Source organism: Humulus lupulus, chromosome X (genome assembly GCF_963169125.1).
Source record: "Humulus lupulus chromosome X, drHumLupu1.1, whole genome shotgun sequence".
Classification (NCBI taxonomy): domain Eukaryota; kingdom Viridiplantae; phylum Streptophyta; class Magnoliopsida; order Rosales; family Cannabaceae; genus Humulus; species Humulus lupulus.
Genome location: NC_084802.1, coordinates 194,348,051 through 194,375,058, shown reverse-complemented (window position 1 = coordinate 194,375,058; position 27,008 = coordinate 194,348,051). Strand labels below are relative to the sequence as shown.

Sequence of the window (27,008 nt, the reverse complement as noted above, 5' to 3'; positions counted from 1 at the left end):
AAATTCTCTTTTGGTTGTTCAGGGATTGCAATCTCTACACCTTCATTGCACAACTTTTCATTCCCTTTTGACTGATATTAAACATCTTGTATCCAATTTCTCACAAGCACAGAACTCTCGTGTTCCACGATCTGCCAATACTGAAGCTGATTTGTTGGCCAAATATGCTCTTACGATGGATGCTGATTGTATTTGGTTAGAGGGTATTCCACCTCCACTTATGACTGTTATGTAATTTGTTTCAAATTTATATAACAGTTCTTTTTCTCAAAAAAAAACAATGAATATAATTTTAAGAGATTATAAAAACTTAATTTAAAAAAATAGATTTTTTTAATGTTAATTTAATAAGAAATAAAGTGTACTCACTAAGTGTAAAATTTTATAAATATAATTAAAGATTTAAAGTGATATATTTTAGTCATTTTACTTAAGACTAATTATGTAATAAGAAATTTTTTTAAAATGGATGTCTTCATAATATTTTGATGTGTATATATAACTCTTTGAGTGTTTTTATAATATGTTGGGATTACAATATAAATCTTCTTAGTTTGTGGTATATTTATATAAGGGGAATTAGCGGCAAAAGTACTCAATCTTTTAAATTCCTTGTAAATTAGTAACCAATTTTTTTTTTTTGTGGGAAAAATACCAAATGTTTGCTTTCGCTTGTTTCTGTTGGTACCCAGTATAATTCTATCTATTTTTGTACACGTGTAACGTGTACATTAATTCAGATTTTTCAATGCCCATATTTTTTTAAAACCCTTTTTTTATTTAAAATATTTTAATTTAATAAAACAAAATACTCAACTAAATTATAAACAAAATTTAAAACCAATTCAATACAAAACTAACAAAAAGAAGGAAAATGATTAGAAAGTCGAGAAAGACGAAGAGCACTGTACGAAAAAATGGAGGGTGAAAGTTCAAAATTTTCTGGTGAATCAAAAGCCTTGGTTGGAATATTTAGCGGTGGGACTTACAATCAAGTGACAGCATGTGATTATGTCTTTGACAGTGTACTGAGAACCTATTAGACCGAAGCCAATCTAGGTAGAAGATTTCGAACTTGTCGCGTAATGAAACTAAGTGTGTATAAATTTAGTTTCATTTTATTTGTAACATTTAGTTTGGTTAATATGAGATGTGGGTTGTTCTCCATCTGGGTTCTCTTGTGGCTTTATGTCATTCATAAGGAGGTTGTGATTTTTTCCGATAGGTGGATCCTGAAATGCCAGATTGGAGAAGAAGAAATAAGAGGGAAAATTGGAATGCTGGTGTGTTCAAGACTGAATTTGAAAGTCCGAGCTCTGTCAACATGGCAATTATGAGGAAGAGTCAAGTTTGTAGATTTTGTGGACATCTCCCTAATGAAAATTGGATTAATATAAGTTGGGGGAAATTGGTTTACACTGCATCTATAATTGTAATAGTTTGGTGTTTGAAATATTAGGCATTATGTGATTTTGGATGCAAAATCACATGGTACAAGGATTGGTATTTTTATTTCAATTAAGAAAGTATTTTTGGATGTAAAGCTTAATGAATGAATTTGTAGAATTATAGTTATTTTGGTAGAATACAAGATGGAATTATGTTGATTTTGGTATAAATTCTAGTTATCTTGGTGTAAGGAATACAACTTGCAACTATTCTTACTTTGGTATAAATGGAAACTGTCAAATTCATCATCATTTTAACCAAAACACAGCAACATAATTTTACATAAAGCCATACTAGTCAAAAAGCCATAATTTTAACACAACAATTTGTTTTGCTACATAAACTTATTACATGTCTACTCAAAATGTATGCAAATAAAGGCCATAATTGACTCCACTAGACAGGCTAAAATCAAAAGTTGACAGCTATTCATCCTTGCAAGGGTATTGTTGTTGAGTTAAGGAAGATGTTGTTGATGAATCTGTTGCACCCTTTCTTCCTCTCCTCATATGTGTGTGTTGTTGTTGATATGTAGTGGCTTGTTGAGATGAGTGAGTTGCTGCTACTGTTGCATTTCTTGATTTCTTTCTTGCTCTCCTCTTCTGTCTTTTTCATAGTGTCAGGATGTGGATTATTTAGAGATGGTCTGCCCAATTTCTTGGCTACATCAGGCTGCAAACAAGCAAATCAAAAGCATGGCTACATGTCAAATAGGCAAATCATAAGTATTGAAAATTGTAACACCCTGGATAGCCAAGACTGTTACATTGTATGTTTTAAATAGTGTTAGACTCTCTAAACGAGTCTCTTGGCCATAAACGTGTAACTAAATGTGATTAACGATTTAGGGTTAAAAATTATGGTCAAAAGGAATAACCATTTCATTAAAATGTTTACGTTTATACATGGGATTCCAAAATAACGTTTAAAAGGCTAATTACAATTCAAAAGTTACAACTAGCCAACCTAAGCGGCAAAATACGTTTGACCCTAGTTCCTCTGAGAAACCCCGGCCATGGTGGTCGAGCAGCTGCATATGCACAAGTCGTCACCGAAGCTCTCCAACTCATGGTTGGTTCAACTTCCCTTTCCCCTTACCTGAACCACATAGCACCCGTAAGCCAAGGCTCAGCAAGAAAACTCAAACATGCTCATAAGCAGTTGATAACATATTACGGAATCATAATAAGCATGCTTGGGAGTAATAATCCTAGTCATGCATGCATTCTATTCAGATAAATGACTACAGTGTCGCACCGGGGCCCATTGCCCTAAATATGTGACCATAGAATCACCCTGGGGCCGCTTCCCTAAATAAATGACTCATATGTCATACTTGGGCCCGTTTCCCTAGGATATGGGACTATAGTCACCCCAGGGCCCACTACCCTATCCTCTGTATAATCAGCCTTAGAGCTTGCCTGCGCACCTAGCGCTTTAATTTTCCAACTACCATAGGGTCGATCAAGCGTATATCACACTCCTGATTAGGCCTAACTGTAACGCCCTGGTTACCCTAGAACAGTTACGGTGAACAGTGAACCGGAAATTTGACTCACTACCCGAGTCCTTTGGTTAAAAACGTGATCTAAGTGTTATTATTAGGTTAAGGTGAAAAACCAGTAAAAAGGAAAGGATACATTTCATTAAGTAAATAAACTGCTCATGAGCTTTTCAAAATGTTTACAAGTAGTTTGTAATACAAAAGAGTCACTACTGTTTCAAATTTACAGTCCCCGCCGGCCTAAGCGGCAAAAATAGGGTAAACTCCTAGTCCCTCTAAGAACTCCTTGACTGTGGCGGTCAAGCGGCCCTGTATGTACACCACATCGCTCAAGCTCTCCATTCAGGGTTGATTAAGCTTCTCTTTCCTTTACCTGCACCATAAAGCACCCATGAGCCAAGGCCCAGCAAGAAAACACAATAAAGCATGATATAATATCAACAACAATCATAATAACCATTCAGGACTATCAGTCCAAGCAAATAGGTGACAATAGCCAAAAGTCACATTAATGAGCACAGTCTCCTCTAGCCATGTGACGATAGGGTCACCAGGGCTCAACTGACGAGTGGTTCTTTCATAAGTTTGATCAGGACAGGTGCATGGTGATTGGTCACCAACATAACCTTCCTCTCGACTTTAGAGTCGAAGCTATGGACAACGTCCCCTAGCCATGTGACAAACAGTCACCGGGGTCATATACCTTGGCTAAATATATCTGGCCTTAGACCAGGCAAGCGCTTATAAGTTCTTCGACCTTAGGGTCGGTCCCGCACTAATGCTATAGAGCTATTCAATGCGTAATCATCGACTTTAGAGTCGGTCCCTGACTAGTCAGTGTCATAAACAGGTAATCAGCGTTCATTAGCATTTAATATGCAATCCACGTCCACATATATCAACCAACATGCCTCAATATCAAACCATGCATGTCATATACCTATACAGGGTGCAACTGTATTCATACACTGTTTTCTTACCTCTGGTTCGAGTGAGAATTATTATATGAACGACCCTCTGAGAACGATCAACCTTTAAATTTCTTGACGGTCACCTGATCATAACCAAAATATAGGATTCATCAATAAAAATGATAACTGAGGGTTCCCAAACCAAGATCTAGCCTCCGGGACATCAAACATAACTCAACCAGGTACTAGGTTCAACCCCGAGGCCTAAGGTTTGAATCCCCAAGCTAAAAACATCATTTTGGTCAAAATGTCCTTAAGGGCCACGGCCCTCCCCTGCTGCGCCGCGGCGCGCCCTCAAACAGAGAGGGCTCCCCCCCTGCCAGACGCCAAGGGCCACGGCGCACCACAGCTGCGCCACGGCGCCCAGCCCAGACCAGCAACACGCCCACACACGAACCCAGTTTTTCCCCTGTGTTATTTCCTCTCAAACCAGCCCTTCAAACCATCTCCAATCCTCCTCCAAACATATAATTAAACCCCCAAACAACACCCATAACCTCCCCTCATCACAACCCAATCTAATCATCAATCAAAACCTCTTTAAATCCAAGCTTCCAACAAGAATCAAAGGCTGAAAATCTAAAGATAAAAACAGAGCACCACCTGAAATAAGTGACTAGAACTCACCTTGAAACCTGTTTTGAACCTCCCTCCCCAGCTGAACCAAGTCCACTAACTCAGCCTTGAAGTTCCCTAGCTTGATATCCCACCTTGAGCTCAAAATACCAAAGGAAGAATGAAGGGAAGATAGTGTACGGGAAGGGAAGAAGGCAACTCTGTTTTTTGTTCTGTTTAGTCTACAATTTTCTACAGCCAACAGCCACTTAAGTCATATATATCCAAAACCCCAAATGACCAAAATACCCTTAAGCCATCAAAAGCCTCTAAAACCATTTCAAGGGTAAAATTGGTACTTTCCACTTACACCGTTAATCATAATTAACGCTTTTCAATTCCCGCTAATCTCAATATCCTCAAACATCAATAATTCATATCCCGTTACCCTAAAATCCCCGGTAACGCTCTAATAATTAATATCACCCCGAGACTCACCCCGAGCCCCGAGCTCAAACCTATTATGCCAAATCGATAAATCATGTTTAAAGATCGTCTCATGTCGAAATACTCGAACCAATCCACATTATAATGTGGTCTCACAATATATCATTAACACGCAAACAAATATTCAATTATACCCTCAACAGGCCAAATTACCAAAACACCCCTGTAAACAAATGTGGACTCACATGCATGCATTTAACATCATATTATAATATAATTCTCATAAACATGCATAAACACATTTAATGACATAATTAAACAGTTATGGCCCTCCCGGCCTACTAACCCATCCATTAAACCATAATGAAAAGAAGACTTTTCGGGAGCCCATCACTTGAGAACTCCAAAGTTAAGCGTGCTTGACCTGGGGTAATCTAGGGATGGGTGACCTCCTGGGAAGTTTTCCTAGGAAGCATGTGAGTGAGGACAAAGCACGCTGAAAAGACTCGTGTTGGTTTGTAGGGCCAGTCGTCATTCCAAAAAGCAGCCATAGTGACGTGGGGCGTCACAAATGGTATCAGAGCCTTGACCCAGCCGGAAGTGTGGCCGACGGGGACGTCGGGCCCGTAAGGGGGGGTGATTGTGACAGTCAGAATCCCGTGATCCGTAAGGGGAAAGACCAGGTAAGCTGTGCAATCCCACACCGCCTGGGGAAGGTCAAGTGTGATGATTCTAAGACTGTGTAGGTATGGGACTACACAGTTTAAGAGGGCTTAAATGGATTGATGGGTACTACCTATATCAACAAGATGCATCTTCTTTTCGGGAGCCCATCATTTGAGAACTCCAAAGTTAAGCGTGCTTGACCTGGGGTAATCTAGGGATGGGTGACCTCCTGGGAAGTTTTCCTAGGAAGCATGTGAGTGAGGACAAAGCATGCTGAAAAGACTCGTGTTGGTTTGTAGGGCCAGTCGTCATTCCAGAAAGCAGCCATAGTGACGTGGGGCGTCACAGGTTGTGACTGTATTGAGTTCATTTAGATGTTGAGCTACCGATGCGCCTTCCGTCATCCGTAAATTGAATAACCGCCTCATCAAATGAACTTTGTTAGAGGCCGATGGCTTCTCATACATATTAGAGAGTGTTGCCATAAGACTCGTCGTGGTCTTTTCCTTTGCTATATTGAAAGCAACATTTCGAGACAACGTCAATCGAATAACTCCAAGGGCTTGTCTATCAAGAAGATTCCAATCTTCATCTTTCATACCCTTTGGCTTATTTTCCGAGAGAAGTTGATAAAGCTTTTTCTGGTATAGGTAGTCTTCGATTTACATTTTCCAAAATCCAAAATCTGCGCCATCGAACTTCTTGAGTTTCACCTTTCCTTCGTCTGCAGCCATTGCTCCCACTCAAATCTGACTTCCTGGTAGAATTTCTAACCAAAGCTCTAATACCAGTTGTTGGGAAAAATTATGCGAATTTTCTTATGAATCAGATTAGTGAGAATAAAAATAATAGCGGAAATAACACACACAAAAATGTCTAAATCTGCTGCAATTCTTTTACTGAAACTAAGAAACAAAAATACACAAAGTGTTTACAACACTTCTCACAACCCACACCCCAATTATACCCAAGAATTTTTTCTCACAAAAATTCTCTTAAAAGTTGTTCTCTCTCTAAGCTTTTCTTCTTTTTGTTTTGGGATCTCTATAAATGAAACCTATGTGGGTATATATAGGCTTTGGACAAATAAAATGGGTGGAAGAAATCAGCCAATGGTTATGCACCTTCCATTGCTAATTGTCGAACTTAGGCATCCCAAAAATAACAAAGGATGTGATCCATTCCTTTTATTTTAACTAAGAAAGGATAATGTTATTTCTTTAACAAAATGTTAATTACTTTTGTCTTTATATAAGACCCTTTTGCTTATTGGTTTACATACATGACCATTTTCCTCAATAAAACATTCTCTATTTTTCCTGTTTTAATAGGTAGAAGAATAAAATATGGGGCTATCATGCCTTCCCTTTCTACTCTTTTTGTCAGCTTCTGCTTGTTGTGGCTACATGTATATACATTTTTCTTTTATTTAAATTGGCATATATTTAATCTTAAAACAAAACTTATGCTCACCCATGAGGCAGCTGCAAGTCCAACCTCCAAGCATGGAAGCGGTCCATGAGGCAGCTCAATGGCAGTATGCTCACTTCTTGGCTGGATCAATAATTGTAGAGTTGTTATGCAACTATGTTTTACATTCCCAAAAACAGAGTTGCTTCCACAAGAGTCATCATCAACAACTGGCCATTGAAAATCTCAGCATTTTCTAAAACTTCTTTGAAATCATTAGAATTTTAATATGAATAGAGTCTGGCACACCATAAGAGCTTGTTCTTATCCTATAAATGAATTGTGAGAAGTAAAAAAGAAAGATTCTAAAAACAGAGAAAAAAAACAAGCTTGAGGAGAAGAAAATGGGAGCTTTCATAAAGAATGTGGAGAGCACAAGTGAGGGAAAAAAAAACTCAGAGGTGGGAAAGATAAGTCGACTAGGAGAAGATTGTCTTGATAGAGAGAACGGAGCCATTCGAGTCAACGTCGTCGACTAACTCTGATAGACACCGTAAAAATGAAATAATATTAATGAAAACGTAAAAATGTAGTGTCAAAGTATAAATGAATTTTTTTATATTATTAAATGTATGATGTAAATTTCTCTATATAATTTTGGTTATGGGGACATATGACCTAATAAATACTAATTTTTAAATTTACTAAAACTTTATTGCATTATTAAAAGACCCTTAAATATGGGTGATCCAAAAATCTCATATTTTTATGAGAATTTTTAAAGATAATTACAAATATATCACTATGGTACAAATTAGGCACCGCACCATGTGGGCCAACACCCTACACTGGAATGAAAATATTGAAAATGTATTGAAGCATGAACTTTCATTGTGGTACATTGCCTTCCAAGGAGGTCTTCTTTTGAAAACTCAAACCACACAAATATCCACTTCTATTTTCTTTCTCCCAAATGCACTCAAATAGAGCTTTTGCGCCATTTCTTGCAAATATATGCATGCTAGTCATCTTTTACAAGCATCTATTTTGAAATATGGTATTAGGATTTGATATATATACGAAAAAATATATTTATAAAAATATGAATAAATTAGACCCTCATTCTTCAGTGTGAGAAAATAATCACACCACATGGCTTGAAACGGTGTATTGGCAGCTTGAGCGATTAAATGGAAGATTTTGATCACATTCAAGCAGACATACATATAGGTAAGCAAATCTTGCAAGCCAACACTGTTCCGAAAAGTTAACATATTGACTGGGAAAGGCAAATAATGAGATAGAGGATTCAAATGTTTTAAGAAAAAAATTGCCATTAACTGCATATAAGCCTTCTCCACCAAAGTTCATTAGGCTGGCCCAACAAACGATCCATTTCAAGCGAAAGCAGGAAAGAGTATTTCTGTGCCATGCCATATCAATCTTTGTTAAACCCTTAATTTACATAACCTTGTCATTTGCTAATGCACAACATCATAATTTTAAGTCACAAAGGATCATTTTGTCTCTGTCTGATGCTAAAAGTAAATATGGGCGAATGACATGTTGGCCCGAAAAATATTCTGTAGTAAAAGGCCTTTTTTAAATTACTACTTTCTATTAAGTTCTGTAAGTTCCCCGTTGACAACTTATAGTTGGTGTTTTGTATTAAAACAGCAACAACAATACATCATAGAAGATAGTTTATTTACTCCCAAAAAGAAGACTAAAATTTAATACTCATACTCAATCTCTCTAATGATGGAGCTTTCTTTCAGCACCAAAAATTTCCAATCTAGTACCCATCATTGCAATGCTGGCACTGAAACTATTTTACGTAGTAGATGAAGGACGCACAAACTCCTTTTTCATTCTAATCATTGCCCCCAGGCACACGCCCTAAATTGGTTGTCCATGCCTGGCCCCGAACTGTTCACAGCAAAATATGTTGCAAGTTATATGCTTTGATAAGAAAAGGGAAATCCAAAAGCTTGCACCAAATTACAGTAACAGTTTCTTATCTCGTGGGATTGTACTACTGTTTAAGAGGTGTGCACCAATGCTTGAAAAAAGAAATCACACATTTTGAGGTGAAATGAACAATAGAAATGGCAGCCAATGAATTTTAGACACTTTAATTCTTGGAGACAAAAAAAAAACTCTTTGAATACATTGAATTTTATACGTACCTTTTGCTGATGAGACCCCAGAAACTTGAAGACAATTCAGGTCAATTATATTTTGCACGATACGAAACTTTTACCACAAACTACAGGAAATTGTCTGGCGCAACATTGAACATAATTTTTATGCTTGCAACTATGAACTTCTAAATTAAATCACCCATCAAATGTATCTATACAAGGTTCTGAAAAGTTCTCAATCCAACTCACAAGACAATCAAAGAAGGGATAACAACAAGACATTCACATATAATAAATATTGTTATAGGACAACAATCCAACATTTATTGTGAAAATAGGTCTACCACTGTACCAAGGAGCACACTGTTTGCCATCCAGCTTCCCCTCCACAACATGTTCAAGGAATACAATTTTTAGGAATCAGCTTGTGGAAACAGTTTAGTTTTCCAGTTTTACAACTAGATTTTGGCTTTAGGAAAGAAAGAAAAAAGAATCAATAAGAATCACGAAATGCCAATGCCACCAACACTTTAATGTAACTTGTAAATAACTAACCCTTCTAAATCCTCATTACTGCGCATCATACTTAAGACCTCATAACCCCTGCTTAATCCTGATTTTTTTTACATGCATTGTAGCTTCAGTAGAAATAAAATCATATCTACACTACTACGTCCGCAAGAGAACAATATACAGAAGAAAAAAAAGTCAATATGGGAACATAATGGAGAATCTAACTCCATATGCTGTTCAATGGGCGTCTAAAAGTGTAAGAAAAACCATGTGAAATGTTGGGGAAATGATTTAGTTTGGATACAGATATTATTTGAATAGGCCCGAGATAGGAAACCTACTCTATACTCTATAGTACCCTTAAAACATGCATGATACAAACAAACAAAAAAAAGTAAATGAACAATGATTTATCATTTTATATATTCTAATACGTAACCTTTCCATGTTTTCTTTTAATGCTATCAACCATCTTTTCCTTTCCATTACAAGCTTTTAATTCCCAGAAAATTTTGAAGACGAATTCATGATTAATTTCTGATACATTTCTTTATTCTATATCTCTTTTAAAAGATAAGATATGATGCAACAAAAAACTTTAGGAAAGGTCTATATTACGAAAAAGTAAAGAGAAGCACTTGTCAAGACAAATAGAGCCAAGCTGATCTACACTCACAACCTCCTCTTAATATTAATAAATTCCAATATCTTTTCTGTACTGATCATTTTGTAAACATAATAAATTCAGAGTTTATCACCAATTTACGGTAGAATGGTTCAACTAATTTCTTTCTACTTGTCTCTAAAGCAAGGATAAATAAGGGTCTCTTTGTTTTAGTCATCACCCAAGAATGTGGGAACACCACCCTGCCACTCTCTTCCCCAACCAAGAGAACTTTCCCTCAGCTCTACGGTAAAATGGTGTCTTTCTTAATCATAATTAATTACAGTAGCCGATAGCTTCCCTTTTCGGAGAGCAAGATTGTCAGAGATAGAAGTCTACAGTCTGCACCTTTATTTTATTTTAAAGTTACACCGACAACAGAAGGATAATGCATGTCAATATTTGAAGCCCAAACGGAAGGGTTCCTATTCCCTCCTTGTTGTTAACATCATAATAATCTATATTAATTTTTCAGTTGAAAGATTTGTTTTGTTTCACATGGATATAGAGCCAAAGTGCAAAACGTTCTTTCTTTCTCAACCATGCAATTTGAGAAAAACATTTAGACTATGACGACATTTCAAGAAAATTTAACTCAGACCTCAGTAAGTGCAAGATACAATAACATAAAGAATCTAAAATGCAATTGTTTATTCAAACACCAATTATCCTACTTTAAAAAGTATAATTCCTAGTCTCGTCAATGCTGTATCACTTATGCATAGAAGAACACCAACAAAACAAATCTTCATCCTAAGCAACCTTTTGATACTAGACTAGCAACTGATAAACATACATGCTAAGACAATAATGCAAGTCCACGGGATACAAAGTTAACTTGGTCAAGTTTTGCATTAGGTAACAACTCTCTTGAAATAGAATGTGCAGTTTATAAACATGCATTATCGAACGCATAATAAAAAGTAACATGAAACATCGAAACAAAACACTGCAATTAAGCAATGGGACTAAAAAATTAAAAATGGAAGGGAAATGAATCATACCCAATATTGAGAATATTTAGAGGATCCATAAGCTGGGGTTGTTGCTGTTGCTGTTGCGGTTGCTGTGGCTCCCCTGGTTGTTGTTGCTGCTGTTGTAGACTAGCGCCAGCCACCACTGAAGCAGCACTAGAAGGAGCTCCTTTAGCTTCAACAAACCTCCACATGTACCACGCAGCGACTGATCGATAAGGCTTCCACTTCTCGCATAACTGCTCCATCTGAGAGGGCCGAGGTAAGTCTTCAAGATTGTAAAGAAATTGGACCCCTTTGCGAACGCCGAGGTCGTTAATCGGAAGCACATCGGGTCTGTGGAGAGAGAAGATCATGAACATGTGAACAGACCAAGACCCAATTCCATTCACCATCGTAAGCATTGTAAAGAGCGACTTGTCATCCATATTTACAATCGCAGTATCGGAAAGAATCCCATTTTGATACTTCCTAGCTAGGTCATGGAGGTAGCTAGCTTTACGCCCCGAGACCCCGATTTGCCGAAGCTGCTGAGGGGTTAGTGCAAGCACGTTCTCGGGCACAACACCAGTCTCGCCGCCGCAGAGAGCGATGAAGCGCGTGTAGATCGAAGTTCCAGCCTTGAAGGCAAGTTGCTGGTAAAGAATGCTCCGAGTCAGAGCAAGGAATGGAGTATGAAAGCTATCGAAGGTCGGTGGTTGGTGCATGTCGATCAAGGGAGCCAAGATTGGATCGGCGGCTCGGAGATGGCGAAGAGCGATTTCCACCTCACCATCGCAGGAAAGCGATCTCGCAGCGACTCTAGGAACCGTCAAGGCCCGTGACTGTACGATCTTCGACTTGGTGGGTTTTGCGGAGGCAGCGGTTGCTGTGACCGAGGGTTTGGGGCTTTCAGACACAGCGACGATTTGAGTGGATTTCGAGTCGGAATTGTCCGGCGAAAGCTTCCGAATCTTGCGAGGGCGGAAGGGGATTTTGGAAGGAGGAGTGGAAGTCTGAGCCGGAGCATTGCTGAGCTCGGTCGGCGCTGTACTCGACGGAGCAATTGTGGTAGTAGAGATGGAGGTCACGGCAGATTCATGTTCGGTTTGGGTCTGGGTCTGGACCTGTTGCTGTGTTTGTGTTTGTTGGGGTTGGGTTTGGGTTTGGGCCTGGACTTGAGTTTGCTCGCCCATAAGGCTCAATTGGCTGCTGGCTGTGATAATGCAGGTATCGACAACGGTGACGGCGGCGGCGAAGTTCTATAAAAGGGTAAGCATTGAAGCCATGAGAATTCGAATGAGTTGAAGAGAGTTATTGCAGAGTCACCAAGTTTGGGATATTAAGACGAATTATAATTAGTAATGGACTGTGTAATTTAATTATTTTTCTCCTTTTCTTTTTCTTTTTCTTTTCTAAATCTAAATAATTTTTTAAAAGAAAAAAATACAAATAATAAAATAGACTGTTGAGTGGCAAAAGAGAGATGTGAAAATTTTACTCTCTTTTTAGTGCAGTATTATTATTCCTTAGTTTCTGTTCCCTCACATCACTCGCTTCCTTCTCCGACCAAGACTAGTTAAACTCATCGAGCTCTCGTCAATCAAAAACACAATTGCGTCCCACTTCTGTTCCTTCTCCAAGAACTTAAAATACGCGCCTTCTTAGCGCGTGTTACGCGTGAAGTCAATCCCCCAAACCCAAATAAGGCCACCTTCGATCAGGACAATAAAAGCCCATGCTTTTCTTTACATAAATGAAAGAGGAATTTACAATATATATATATAGGGATCTTTACTATGGTACCACTCTTCACACGAAACAATGAGTCAGAAATTTTGTTTAAAGTTGCATAGAAGAGAAAAGAGAGAGAATTAGTTTCACAAGTCAATTATCATCAATTAAAAATATAATAAAAGTATTATATATATATAATTTAATTATTATACCCTGCTCAAAAAATAAAATAAAAAAATTAAGTTATATGTTTGTATTACAAAAACCGGTATAAAAAACAATAAAATAGCATAAAAACAGCATATATGTAAATATAATAAATTATGTGATTTTTGTAAATAAAATTCACATAAGCATCACATGTAAATTTTCCATATATATGTATATATATGACTTTTATAAGGTAATTTCACTTTGTTAGGGTGCCTGCTAAAAGAAATTGGGTGCTAAAAGAAATTGGTTGTAATTCGGGATAATTACCAATTTTAGTATATTTGTTTGACCTAACAATTATAGAATAACTATATAATTTATTATTGTGTAATTGGAGGCAATTATGATTTATCAATTATACTTTTCAATTCTCATATTTTCATGAAAATTGAGTATAATTAAACTATTTGAATAATATTAATTTATTTTAATTTATAAATTGTCTTTTCACTTTCCCTTTCTTTCTCAAATCTCCATTAGACCACTCATAGTAGGCTAGGTAAAATAACTAATTAGCTACAATAGCTAAAATAGCTAAAATGAGTCTAAAAAATCCAAAAACAACCATGCATGCATGCATATATATTTTACATATCCACTATTCATTAGCTACATCTAACTACAAATGTATTTTACATATGTATTTTTTTAATAATTTCTCACTCCTCTCTCATATTTTTCTTATATTATATGTTTTGTTTTTTTTATGAATAAATTTTTTTAAAATATTATATTTAAATGATGTAGAAAAACAAAAATAAAGAATATTCATGATGTAATGTAAAATGTTGAGGTAAAATAAAAAAAATTAAATTTTCTGAAATATTTTAAAAAATAGAATAGAAAAACTAGTGTGAGGGCTTTTAGAACAGTTACAATAACTATCGTAAAATCAATAAATCTTTAAAATTTTAAGAATTGGTATAAAAAAAAACTCCAACCGTTGATATATTATATATAATATTTTTACTTTTGCTACAGGAGTAAGCTACATTTATAACTTTGTACGCCCTAATTTCTCACGGGCTATTAGCGAGCTGAGATATGGCATAATTATCAGCCACGTGGATGCCACGTGGCCGGAGCTGCTGTTATCAGGTCCTACTTCTTTAGCTCGAGGTAGCCAAAAGTTTATTAAGATTACTAAGGAGCCGAGTCAGAGGTATGAAGACCGCGGGTTAAGAAGGCATCCAGCTCGAGGCACGGGCCTGAATTGGAAGCTGTGACCCTTTATAAAGTCAACCACGCAATGTAAACGTGCATATATCAGACATCACGTGTCTGATATATCCCTGAATTCTCGGACACGCAGCATAAACGTGCGTGTTCAGGCACCCACGACTGGGTTGGGCCGTGCGGCCCATTATCCCCCTTACCTATTGATTAAACCACACTTCCTTTGTCAGGTTTTAGGAATTAATCATGAATGTCACAGAAGTGACATGATGGGTAAGAAGGTCACGGGATGACCCCCCCCCTTGCCAACCCCCAGGTGTCCTCTCCTATAAATATGGAGACCCTGAGAGTTGCAAAGGGTTGGATTCTATTGTGTAAAGAAATACCCTGTAAAGAATACCAGAAATATAGCAATAATATTGGTTGGTGGAGTAGAAAGATTTTAACCTTTGAACCACCTAAAAAAATATTCGTATCATCAGTTCATTTTTAAGATCATTCATCTGTTTCGGTTCATTACTTAGCACTAATCTCATTCTCTTATTTTCTTAATTACATGTTGGCGAAGAACCGCGTCAACAGTTTGGTGCTTTCATTGAGAGCTAGTTAGATTGGTGCTATCGCAAATATCCAACCATGGTGATCACTCGCTCAAGACATGGTAACGAGGCGGACCAACATGATGGGCAGGAGGCCCATCATGCCGCCATCTCCGGTGAGCAGAACCTCAAAGTTCAGCAGCAGCTGGGCAAGCAGCCAATAGGCCAGGATGACACTGGAAGTTCGGCCCCCCGGCCACCTAATCCGAACCTGAATTTCTACACAACGGTAGAAATGGAGAATGCTCAGCTGAGGAGTCAGCTGGCGAAAGCTAACCAGCAGATTAAGGAGGTGTTGGCCCGACTACCCCCTCTTACAACCGACGTTAATGTCGGAAAGAGGCAAGGCGAGACTCATAAGTCCCGCTGGGGTAATCAGTCCAGGCCTAGCTGGTCGGCCAAACCCCCGACATCCAACTCTACTCCCTCATCGCACCGCCGAGAGACAACCTTCGAAGAACTACCTAGGGCCGAGCAGCAGTATAGTCGATCGGTCTGAACTTCAACTCCCAGCTCACTACCACCCTCGAGTGCACCGAGGAGGGCTCGAGGGAATTCTAGAAGGAGATTCGGGGAGGGCTCACAGCGATAGCCCGTCCCGGCCAGCCGTCTTGCACCCCGCTCAGACCGCCAAGCGCAAGACCCGCAGGTTGGCAGAGCTGAGAGGCCCCTACCTAACCTTATCCGCCCTGACGGGACCAGGTTTGCATCCCCGGTCAGACATCCTCCTTCACCGATAAGATATTCGTCTCCTCCTCGACCTGTCCGAGATATTCCAGCTTATGGGAGCAGCAGGAGAAACCCACCTTCCGCAGGACCTTTCCATCGTGGCAGGGCGCCCAGAGAAGTCCCGGATCCTCATCCCCAGAGGCGGGCTCCAAGCTTCTCAAATGGGAGCTATTGGACCGGAAGCCGCCATAGTGACCTTTCTGGCGGAGACCTGCGCCAACGCCTAAGCTCGGCGCAAAGTCCTCAAGCCACCCCGAGGGGCGATCTCCGAGATCGTCTTACCTCTCAAAGGGGAGACCCAGCAAGAAATGGCAGTCATGCTCGCCCAAGGGAAGACCTGTCCGAGGTACGCGACAGCGGGAATGTCCCATATAACCTATCTCAAGATAGGAGGGACGATAACCCGCCAAACGTGTACAATGGATCTGGAGCTGTTGAACAGCCTCGGAATAACCAAGGAAATCAGGACAAAACTATTGAGCGCCTGGCTCAGATGGAGGAGCTAATGAGGAAGCTCCTGTCAGAGAAAGAAAAGGACGAATATGATTCAGGGGACGAACTTGAGCTCTTTGCCCCCAACATAGCAGCAATGGCATACCCACCCAGTTTCCGTATGCCGCACCTGTCCAAATTCAACGGAGACAGGGATCCGTCAGATCACCTGGGTATGTTCAATACCCTGATGATGGCCCACAACATTGGCCCCGAGCTGAGGTGTTTAATATTTCCCTCCACATTGACTGGGTCGGCCAGACAGTGGTTCAAATAGAATAAAAAACAGTCAATCAACTCGTGGAAAACTTTCTCTATTAACTTCAGAAGAGCATTCCGAGCTTCCCAGGTTGCCCGCATCAAAGCCGATTCCCTGGAAAACGTAAGGCAACAACCCGACGAGCCTCTGAAGGCTTACCTGAGCAGATTTGCGAACATCGCTGCTCGGGCCAGAGACGCAGATGACAGCTCCAAGCTCATGGCTTTGAGAATCGGAATCATCGTCGGAGGGGGACTTTGGAATGAGATACAGAGAAAGGGAGTCAGCTCCGTAAACGAATTCCTGAATCGGGCCCAGGGGTGGATCAACTTGGAGGAGGCCCGAGCCTCAGCTGTGGGAACCAGCCAGGTCCCTGAGTAGCCCGCTGGAGTGGGAACGGAGGTCGTGACAGCGACCCAGAACGTCACACAGAATAACCAGTTTGGAGGCAAGAGAAAGGGGAATAGCGAGGGCAACCAGCACGGCCCAAAGAAGAATAAGTCCGTAGAAAAATTTAAGTCGGTCTACGCGACTTATACGGAGCTCACCCACTCTAGGGAGAACTGTTGGGTTTTATGCCCTTATAAAACCATGTCGGACATGTAGCACGATTTCATATTATCAATAAAAGTAGTAGAAATCATTTAGTTTGACAATTGTATTGCTTGCTTGTTTTATTACATGATTATTGAAATAATACAAACATTTATAAAATCCCGAACATATGGATAGTTACAATTATAGTGACTAGGTCACAATGGATTATAGTTGTAATTATATGTTCAAAAGAACGAGTCCTAAGATTAGATCATTGCATTGGATTTTCACTGATTAGGCAATCTACGATATGATCTACTTACACATTCAGGGTGTGATGTCTTGTCCAAGGCTTCGACCAAGTAGATAAGATCGGATGTATTTAGTTACATCGGACTAGGACCGATATTGATTATTGATTGATAAATAAGTATGGTTGTTATCAAATCTAATCAATGTCACAGCGTTGACCATAGGTTAAGTCGATCTTAATTCTGAGTGATAATATTATGCTAATTATATTATTTAAATCTTTTGACTTGTTCGTTACCAGCTTACCCTACGCTCTAGCCCATACTTACATCTTGGAAATTTAGTAATGTAATTGAGTGGGAGTATTATTCATAGATATGAAATCTATAACTTCTGTATGAGAAGTAAAAAGATGATTTCCTTAATTGCTTTGTTCAAAAGGTTAAATGATTGAGATCTCATTTCTGTGATTAAGTTCACAGAAATATCATTTATAAGGAACTTAGTGGGAGTTAAGGATAAAATACTGATGCGGGGTAAAACGGTAATATGCACCCAGCTCGTTAGTAAGTCATCGATAGAGGATTGACTGATTGTAATGGTTATAACAATGGATAATGTATTTATGGTTTTGAAAATACGTTCTATGAATTCAAGAGTTCAATTCCGAGTCTATAGTGGAGTCACGAGGAATTAATAAGGTAGTGAAATTATTCGTAAATAAATTCACGGTAACTTGTTGGAGCTTGATTTCATGGATCCATGGTCCCCGCATCACCTTTGAGTAAATCATCTAGAATGTCTCAATTAATTGATTTAATTATCAATTAGGTTTTTTAAAGTTGACTAGGTCAATTTTGGAAAATTTACAGAGATATGAGATTTAGAGAATAAAAGAGAATCTTTGGGTAAATTTATTAATATTGATAAATTGGTATCAATATAAATAAATAATATTAAATCAAGTTTCAAATTATAATTAGTTAATTTGAATAAGGATTTAATTAATTAGTTAAAAAATAAATAAATAAAAGATTTTGAATTTAGGCCCAGTTGGGATTTAAATTCAAAACAAAGAGATTGGGCCCAAGTCCATTTATGGCAGCCCAAGGCTTTTATTTTTGTTTATTATTTTTAATTAATTTAAATTTAAATAAATCTCATTAAGTTGCCTATATAAGGAATATGATATCTAGGGTTTTCATAAGGAAGCAAGTGAGTCTCAGTTGATTTGGGTAAGTGAAAACCTAGACACTCTAATCATTTCTTAGCCACATTCTCTTCTTCTTTTCTAGATCTCTATCTCATGTGTTGAGAACCAGCCCACACTAGTTCTAGGTTGATCAAAGGCTTGGTGAGGAAGACTGTGTTGCTGATCTTGTTCAATCTCTTGATAATACTCTGCTACAGAAAGGAATCAAGGGTTAGAGAGATTGAAGGATGGAGTTGTTCCAGTTCCGCTGCGTAATGTAAGTTTTTACTTTACTCTGTATTTGTATCAATTTCATAGAAGCATGTTCTAGGAATTTGCATGTTTGTTTGATAATATGTAAATTGCATGAAAATAAATAAAGATCCTGCAATGAGTTTTTCTTACAAGAACATCTTCCTAGCAAACTCTACTCCCCTCCCTTGGAAGAAGCCGGAGCCGTTAAAGCACCAGAAGGGGAAGCGAGACCCCTCCAAGCTTTGCCGTTTCCACAACGATGTTGGCCACAATACCGATGACTGTAGACACCTGAAGGATGAGATCGAGACTCTCATCCGAGCCGACCCCTTGGCTCAATACACGTGGAACAGAGTTCCCGCAGCCCCTCTAGCTCCAAAAGTCCCGGTCAATCAGCCCAGGTCTCGGATAGATCAGGACGTCCCTCCTCCAGTGATAGGAGGAGAGTTCTCCATAATCCCTGGAGGTCCTCATTTGGATGGCACGAGCAGAGGTGCCCAAAAGAGGTACGTCAACGAACTTAAGGCTCATAATGGAGTGGAGTTTGTCCCCGAACAGCATTTGCCGAAACAGCAGCGATTGGAGAGGCAACCAGCCATTTTTACTGAGGAAGATGCTAGCCACATTCAGTTCCCTCATAACGACCCTCTGGTCATAGCAGTGTAGCTCGCTAATCGGAGGGTTAGGAGAGTGCTGGTCGATAATGGGAGCTCTGTAAACCTTCTATTCCGATCCACGCTGGAGAAGATGGGTTTGTTTGTCGCCGAGTTGAAAGCAACCTCCATGATGCTTTATGGTTTTTCTGGAGAAGGATCAGTGGCTATAGGGGCGATCAAGCTGGTGATAACCTTAGGAGAGGGACCTCGGACAGTCTCAAAACTCCTTGAGTCTGTGGTCATCGACTGTCCCGCTGCATACAATTCCATTTTGGGTCGACCTACACTTATAGCTTTTGAAGCCATCACCTCCATCCGCCACCTCACGCTGAAATTCCCTTCTTCCACGGGGATATGCACGGTCCGTGGTGATCAACTTGCTGTCAGGGAATGCTACAGCATTTCCATGAAGGGAAAATTAAAACTCGGGCAGTTAACAATGGCCGTCCAAGGTGGAGAAGAGGAATCTCAAGAACCTTTGCCTAATCCTGATATTGAAAAACCTCAGAGCGCCGAGGGGGAAAATATCGTCCTAAGTGAAGATATTGACCCCCGAATAGGCTAGGATAAGTCCGACCTCCAAGCTATCGAAGAGCTCGAGGAGGTAAATATCAATCCACAGAATCCCTCACGAATAGTTAAGCTTGGGAAAAACCTATGTGGCAAGAGGAAGGCGGAGCTGATCAAGTTCCTGTAGGAGAACCTGGATGTGTTCGCATGGTCACACGAGGACATGGTGGGAATCAGTCCAAATGTCATCATGCACACCCTTCATTTGGATAAGAACGTTCCTGCGAAGTCCCAGAAGCAGAGGCGCCTGGGAACAACTCGAGCTGAAGCCCTAGAAGAAGAAGTAGCCCGGCTTAAGAAATGCGGCTTTATCCATGAAGCCAGGTTCCTAGTCTGGGTCGCCAATTCTGTGTTGGATCCGAAGCCCAATGGGAAATGGCGGACCTGCATCGACTTCTCTGATCTGAACAAAGCCTGCCCCAAGGACTGTTTCCCCTTGCTGAGGATCGACCAATTGGTAGACGCCACAGCGGGACACGAGCTCATGTCCTTTATGGATACGTACTCGGGCTATAATCAGATCGCCATGAATCCAGCGGACCAGGAGCACACTAGCTTCATGACCCCAACTAACGTCTATTGTTACAAGGTCATGTCGTTCGGACTGAAGAACGCCGGTGCTACATACCAGAGATTGGTGAACAGGATGTTTTCCAACCAGATCGGGAAAAACATGGAAGTGTACGTTGAAGACATGCTGGTCAAATCGAAGACTGTCGGTAACCATGTTTCCGACCTGGAGGAATGCTTCAAGATACTAAGAGAATACGACATGAGGCTTAACCTGCAGAAGTGCACTTTCGGGGTCGCATCTGGAAAATTCCTGGGTTTCATTGTCAACACTAGAGGAATCGAGGCAAACCCCGATAAGATCAGGTCATTGCACAAGCTCCCCCCACCTAGGTCGCGAAAGGACGTCCAAGGCCTGACAGGAAGGGTGGTAGCCCTTAATCGGTTTATTGCTAAATCCACCGACAAGTGCCTGCCATTCTACAACCTGCTCCAGGGGAATACGAAGTTCGAATGGACAGAGGAGTGCGAGCGTGCGTTCCTCGACCTGAAAGCACATTTTGCCGAGCCGCCCGTATTGTCCAAGCCAATGGCAGGGGAGCCTCTTTTCCAGTACTTAGCTGTCATAGAAGATACGGCTAGTGCCGTATTGGTCCGAGAAGAAAACCGGGTTCAAAAACCAGTCTATTGCATCAGCAAGAGACTTCTCGGAGCTGAGTCCCGATACCCGTTGATGGAGAAGATGGCATTCTGTCTTATCACGGCCTCCCAAAATCTTAGGCCATATTTCCAATCCCACTTAGTACACGTCATGACCGATCAACCTTGAAGGCAGGTTTTGCAGAAACCTGAAGCATCGGGACACCTGTTGAAGTGGGCTATCGAGCTCAGCCAGTTCGAGATTTTGTACACTCCGCAAACTGCAATAAAAAGCCAGGACCTGGCTGATTTTATGGCAGAATGTACAGGATTCCAAAGAGACCCTGTGGAAGATTCACCCCAGGTCACCTCGGCCCAGGCATCATGGAAGATCTTCTTGGATGGCTCATCTAATGAGAACGGCTCCGGGGCTGGAATCATTTTGATATCCCCAGAGGGGCATAGATTCCACTCGACGCTGAGGTTCGGATTCAAGGGATCCAACAACGAGGCCGAATACGAAGCTTCGCTGGCCGGGCTAAGGGTGGCCCAGGAGCTGAAGGCCAGCTCCGTTCAGTGCTACATCGATTCCCAGCTTGTGGTAAACCAGGTGCTAGGTGAATATCAAGCACGAGGAACCAAGATGGTTGTTTACCTAGCCAAGGTAAAAGTTGAGCTGTCCGCATTCGAACGGGGCTCAATCGAGCAGATACCTCGAGAGCAGAACGCTAACGCAGACGCCCTTGCCAAGCTCGCTACCTCCGGGGAGACGGAGGCTTTGGGGTTAGTACCAATAGAGTTCTTGGAGAAACCAAGTATAGAAGATGTCGGGGCGGAGGTCGAGATGATCGACGCCAGGCCGACCTGGATGACCCCCATCCTCGAATATCTCACCGAAGGAAAGTTACCTGAAGGGCGTAATGACGCACGGCGGATACTGTACCAGGCTCCAAGGTATACGATGGTAGACGGGGTGCTATATCGGTGTGGGCACTCTCTACCCCTCCTACGATGTGTTCTGCCAGGCGAGGCAAAGACCATTTTGCAAGAAGTGCACGAGGGTTTTTGCAGGGACCACACTGGGGGGCAGAGCTTGGCCCTGAAGATCTTAAGGCAAGGATAATACTGGCCCACTCTATCGAAGGATTCGATCTCGTACGTCAAGAAATGTGACAAGTGCCAGCGATTCACCACAATTGCCCGAGCTCCCCCAGTCGAGCTGAAGATGATCTCGTCCCCGTGGCCATTCGCGGTCTAGGGAATCGACTTGGTTGGCGCCCTCCCCACTGGAAAGGGAGGGGTCCGTTACGCGGTGGTGGCTATCGACTACTTCACCAAGTGGGCTGAGGCAGAACCTTTGGCAACAATCACTTCCAAGAGAGTCCTCGACTTCGTGGTCAAAATCATTATCTGTTGGTTCGGGCTGCCAAAGAAAATCGTATCCGATAATGGGACTCAGTTCGACAACAACCTCTTCACCGAATTTTGTGAAAAGCTTCTCCTCCGTGGCCTATCCCCAGGCAAACGCCCAGGTCGAGGCTGTCAATAAGACGCTAAAGGCGAGCCTTAAGAAGAGGCTGAACGAAGCCAAGGGGGTCTGGCCAGAACAGCTCCCCCAGGTATTGTGGGCATACCAGACCTCGCATCGAACTCCTACGGGTCATACTCCTTTCTCCTTGGCTTTTGGGAGTGAGGCAGTCCTTCTTGTCGAGATAAAGGTATCTTCGCGTAGGGTCCAGGCGTATGACCAGGACCGCAATAACGAGCTACTTTGCGCGTCCCTCGACTTGATTGATGAAAGACGAGAAGATTCGCAGCTCCAGCTCGCACATTTCCAGCAAAAAATCACTCGTTATTTGAACTCAAAGGTCAAAAAACGCGCCTTTAGCATTGGCGACCTAGTCCTCAGGAGAGTCTTCTTAGCCGGTAAGGATCCCAAAGATGGAGTATTGGGACCGAACTGGGAAGGGCCATATCAAATAACCGAGGTCATAAAGGAAGGAACCTACAAGTTATCCCGGCTTAATGGAGAAGCGGTCCCACGAACTTGGAACGCCATCCATTTAAACAAATATTATCAGTAACACCCTTGTAAGGCTTACTTAGAAAGGCCATTTTTTGTGTATTAAGCAATGAGAATTAAATCTTCTTTCATTATTGTGTATATTTGCGAATGTAATCTCAAGTAACCACGAAAGACCCTTTCCTAATTACTTGGGGGGGGGGGGGGGGGGCATATGGTACCTGGATAATATAACCAAGCCGCCTTAAAGGCTTAGAAGTTGATTCAAATCGATTGATCGATGTTTTTCTTAAAAAACACGAGATATTGATATAGGATTAACGCGAACTAAGTCCTATCCTGGATATAACCAGGTCGTCTTAAAACTTAGAAGTTGATTCAAATTGGTTGATCGGTGTTTTTCTTAAAAAGCGCAAGATATTAATCAAGAATTGACACGAACTAAGTTTTCAAATTAACGCCCTGGATGAAACCAGGTCCTAAAACTTAGAAGTTTATTCAAATTGGTTTATCGGTGTTTTTCTTAAAAAGCACAAGATATTAATCAAGAATTACACGAACTAAGTTTTCAAATTAACGCCCTGGATGAAACCAGGTCCTAAAACTTAGAAGTTGATTCAAATTGATTGATAGTTGTTTTTCTTAAAAAGCACGAGATATTAATAAAAAAATTAACGCGAACTAAGTTTTTAAAGCAATTTCCGGGATGCAACCAGGACTTATCTTAGAAGTTGGTTCAAAATTGATTATGTTTTCTCCTAGAAAAGCATAAAATGTCAATTGCAGCACCAACAAAAACTAAGACTTGCCAAAATGCATAAAGGTAAAATGATGCAAATCAATTTGTTATCCCAAAAATTTGAAAAGAATAACGTGGCGGTTAAATTGACACGTGGCATGAGTTAGTAGGGTGATCTGGCTTAGTAATGGCCTAATACATCAGTTAAGGAATGGGACAGATAGTCAAGCCAAATACGCCCAATCGAAGAGAGTATTTAGACTGGGGGTTGCTTGGCTCAGACCTCAGTTTAAAGACCCATATAATTAAATTGGTGCCAAGTCCAAGAGAGTGATGGGGAGGTATGAATTTTGGTTCAAGATATAAAAACAGTAGGTCCGATCGGACCTAAGCTTAGGAGACCTCTTGTTAAGCTTGGCTCGAATAAGTTCAAAAAGAATAAGGCTCAAGTTTTACTCAAGAGGAAAGGCACATAGTGGCCGATCGGGTATGATATGGAAGAAGTGAACTTGGGCTTGAATGAAGTGAGGAGTAGAAATGGTGGTGTCCGATCGGACATGATGCGTGTGGATACTTGTTCAAAAAGAATAAGGCTCAAGTTTTACTCAAGAGGAAAGGCACATAGTGGCCGATCGGGTATGATATGGAAGAAGTGAACTTGGGCTTGAATGAAGTGAGGAGTAGAAATGGTGGTGTCCGATCGGACATGATGCGTGTGGATACTTTGGACCATTTTTGTCCAAAGGGATGACTATGACCGATCGAGCATACACATAGGAGGTACCTTGGACCATTCAGGTCCAAGGAGAAGTAGATGGTGGCTCGGACCACCTTGGTCCGAGGAGAAAAGCCTAATGCCCGATCGAGCATTTGGTTGAGCGAAGAGGTTCAAACCTTGTTGGCCCAAGGAGAAGGATGTGTGCCCGATCGAACGTGGTCTTGTGGGTACCTTGGACCATTTTGATCCAAGGAGAGGTGGTGGCTCAGACCACCTAGGTCCGAAGAGAGAGGACCAAGGTCCGATCGGACCTTGGTTAAACAAAGGAAGCTTGGACCATTTAGGTCCAAGTAAAGGGGCATTATGCCCGATCGCACATGACCTCCCCCGATCGCGCAAGACGCCTGCAGGAGCGCTTGGACCATGTTGGTCCGAGGATATGCTAGGAAGAATATGGCTCGGACCATCTTGGTCCGAGGAGCAAAGTGTAAGGTCATATTGGACCTTGATTGAAGGAGTCAAATAAGGTGGTTTGAACCACCTTAAGCCAAAGAAGACAACCATTGTGTCCGATCGGACACAATGGAAGAGTATACCTCGAGTGTAGTTGACCTTTGGTCCAAGGAGAGCCATGCGTATGCCACCTTTGACCTACGTAAAGCTTGAAGAATAGTCAACATGCATGAGAGGCTACGTCAAACTGCCCGAAACTACTTCAGTGAGAATTGGTCCAAGCATCCGGGAATCACTCAATCCTCACTCGAAATTAGGGATCAGTTATATTTTGAATGTTTATTTTGTAATATAAATATTAGGTAAATAATAGAATATCCCGATCAAAAGGGGAGATCAGTTGAGAACCCAGGTCTATAAATAGGGACTTGGGAGGATCGTAAAAGGACTTTTGGCAAAATCGAGAGTGAACCTATATTCTAGAGAGAGAAAGTGTGTTGTTCTTGAGAAAAACCCATTTTTGTATTCTGGAATATCTCACACTGAAGAAACTCAGTTGACACGGTTCATCTGATCTTGAGTGCGAATACAGTAATAAAATCTCTAAGTGGATTAGGCTATTACCGATCATCGGGGCTGAACCACTATAAAAACCTCGTGTTATTTACTTTCGTTCGTAAAAAACTGTCTGTTGTCGTTTATAATTCTCTTGAAGGTTGTCGTAGTTGACGTTCTCACGTCGTTGGCTAAATTCACAGTCAACATTTTGGTGCTTTCATTGAGAGCCTGAAGAGAAAACAGACAGTCCCTAAAGCGATATGGCGCCTAAGAACACCACCGCGGCCTCCAAGAGGGCAAGCACCTCCAGGGAGCATGCTAGATCGGAGAATCCCAACGTTCAAGATCGTGAGAATGAGCCTAGGGTCGTGCTTGAGGATGTAGCTCCTGAAGTTGAGGAGCTCCAGGAGACCATGAGCGCGTTCCAGGATGAGTTGGCCCAGTTCAATGCTAGGCAGGAGGCCTTTGCTGAGGAAATGGCCAAGCAGAGACAAGAGATGGACGCTAGGAGCGAGGAGAACCGTCGACAGCAGGAGGAGGCCGACAGGCGACACCGCGAAGCTGCACTTGCTCTGGAGGCAGCTGCGCAGTTGACCCGAGCCAATGCTCAAGCTGCGCCTGGGGTGATACCCACTCAAGAAGCAAGGACCACAGAGGCTGGTCATAAGAAAGCTGATAGACCAGCAAGAGGTGGTGGTAACCCGCCTGGTCATGAGGAGGAGGGAGTACGATCACGCACTGCCTCTACCCAAAGGGGGAATTCTAAGACCCCCTCAAGGAGCCACAGATCAGAGACTTCCAGGTCAGGAAGTCATAAGTCTGGCAGTAAGAAAACACCTTCTGAGCAGGGGCACAACAAAGCCCCTCGTGGCAAGGAAACTTCACACTTCAAAGATGGACATGGGCGTGATGAAGGTGACAGTTACCACACCAACCAGTCGAAGGAGAAGAATAATAACCGACGAGGAGGAGATGATCAACCAGCTCAAACGGGGAAGCCACCACGGCATCCCAACCAGCGTAATGGCAAGGAGCACGCTCCACCTAGTAGGCCCTCCGAAAAGACTCGGAGTACGGTGTTCGACCGGTTGGGAAAGAACACTGCTCAGAAGGACCTAAGGGACGTCATTGATGACAGAAGGAGGACCGCTCCGGTCGAAGGGCAGGAGCCAATCCGTCCTACTAGTCGAGTAGAAATACTTGACGTGGATACGCCGGATAGGAGTGCCCGACCAAGCGGTCCCGAAGGTGCATCCCCAGCAGTGGCCCCAGCCATCCAAGCCCAGCTTGATGCTTTGACGGCGGCAGTACAAAGTTTATCTAAACAACCAGTTATTGATCCAGTAGACCACAGAAGTGGTAGCCCTTTTTGTGCTAGAATAAGAGCAGCCCAACCACCAAGGAAATACAAAGCGCCGGTATTGC

At 41.5% G+C, this 27,008-nt stretch overlaps 1 protein-coding gene across 1 annotated transcript; it reads right to left on the bottom strand.

Moving 5' to 3' along the window:
* Window positions 1-8,566: 8,566 nt before the first annotated feature.
* Window positions 8,567-12,964, bottom strand: LOC133805341 (alkylbase DNA glycosidase-like protein mag2). Its single transcript, XM_062243501.1, has 2 exons — window positions 11,328-12,964; window positions 8,567-8,931 (listed from the first exon to the last, which is right to left on the bottom strand). The coding sequence occupies exons 1-2, from the start codon at window positions 12,470-12,472 to the stop codon at window positions 8,880-8,882; spliced, it is 1,197 nt and encodes a 398-aa protein (XP_062099485.1). The 5' UTR covers window positions 12,473-12,964; the 3' UTR covers window positions 8,567-8,879.
* Window positions 12,965-27,008: the final 14,044 nt, after the last annotated feature.

Excerpts from the sequence above, each read along its gene's own strand:
- LOC133805341 (XM_062243501.1), bottom strand. The coding sequence starts at position 12,472 with ATGGGCGAGCAAACTCAAGTCCAGGCCCAAACCCAAACCCAACCCCAA. Across the intron at positions 8,932-11,327 it reads CTAAATATTCTCAATATTGG|TTCGGGGCCAGGCATGGACA; the intron begins GTATGATTCATT and ends TGCTGTGAACAG.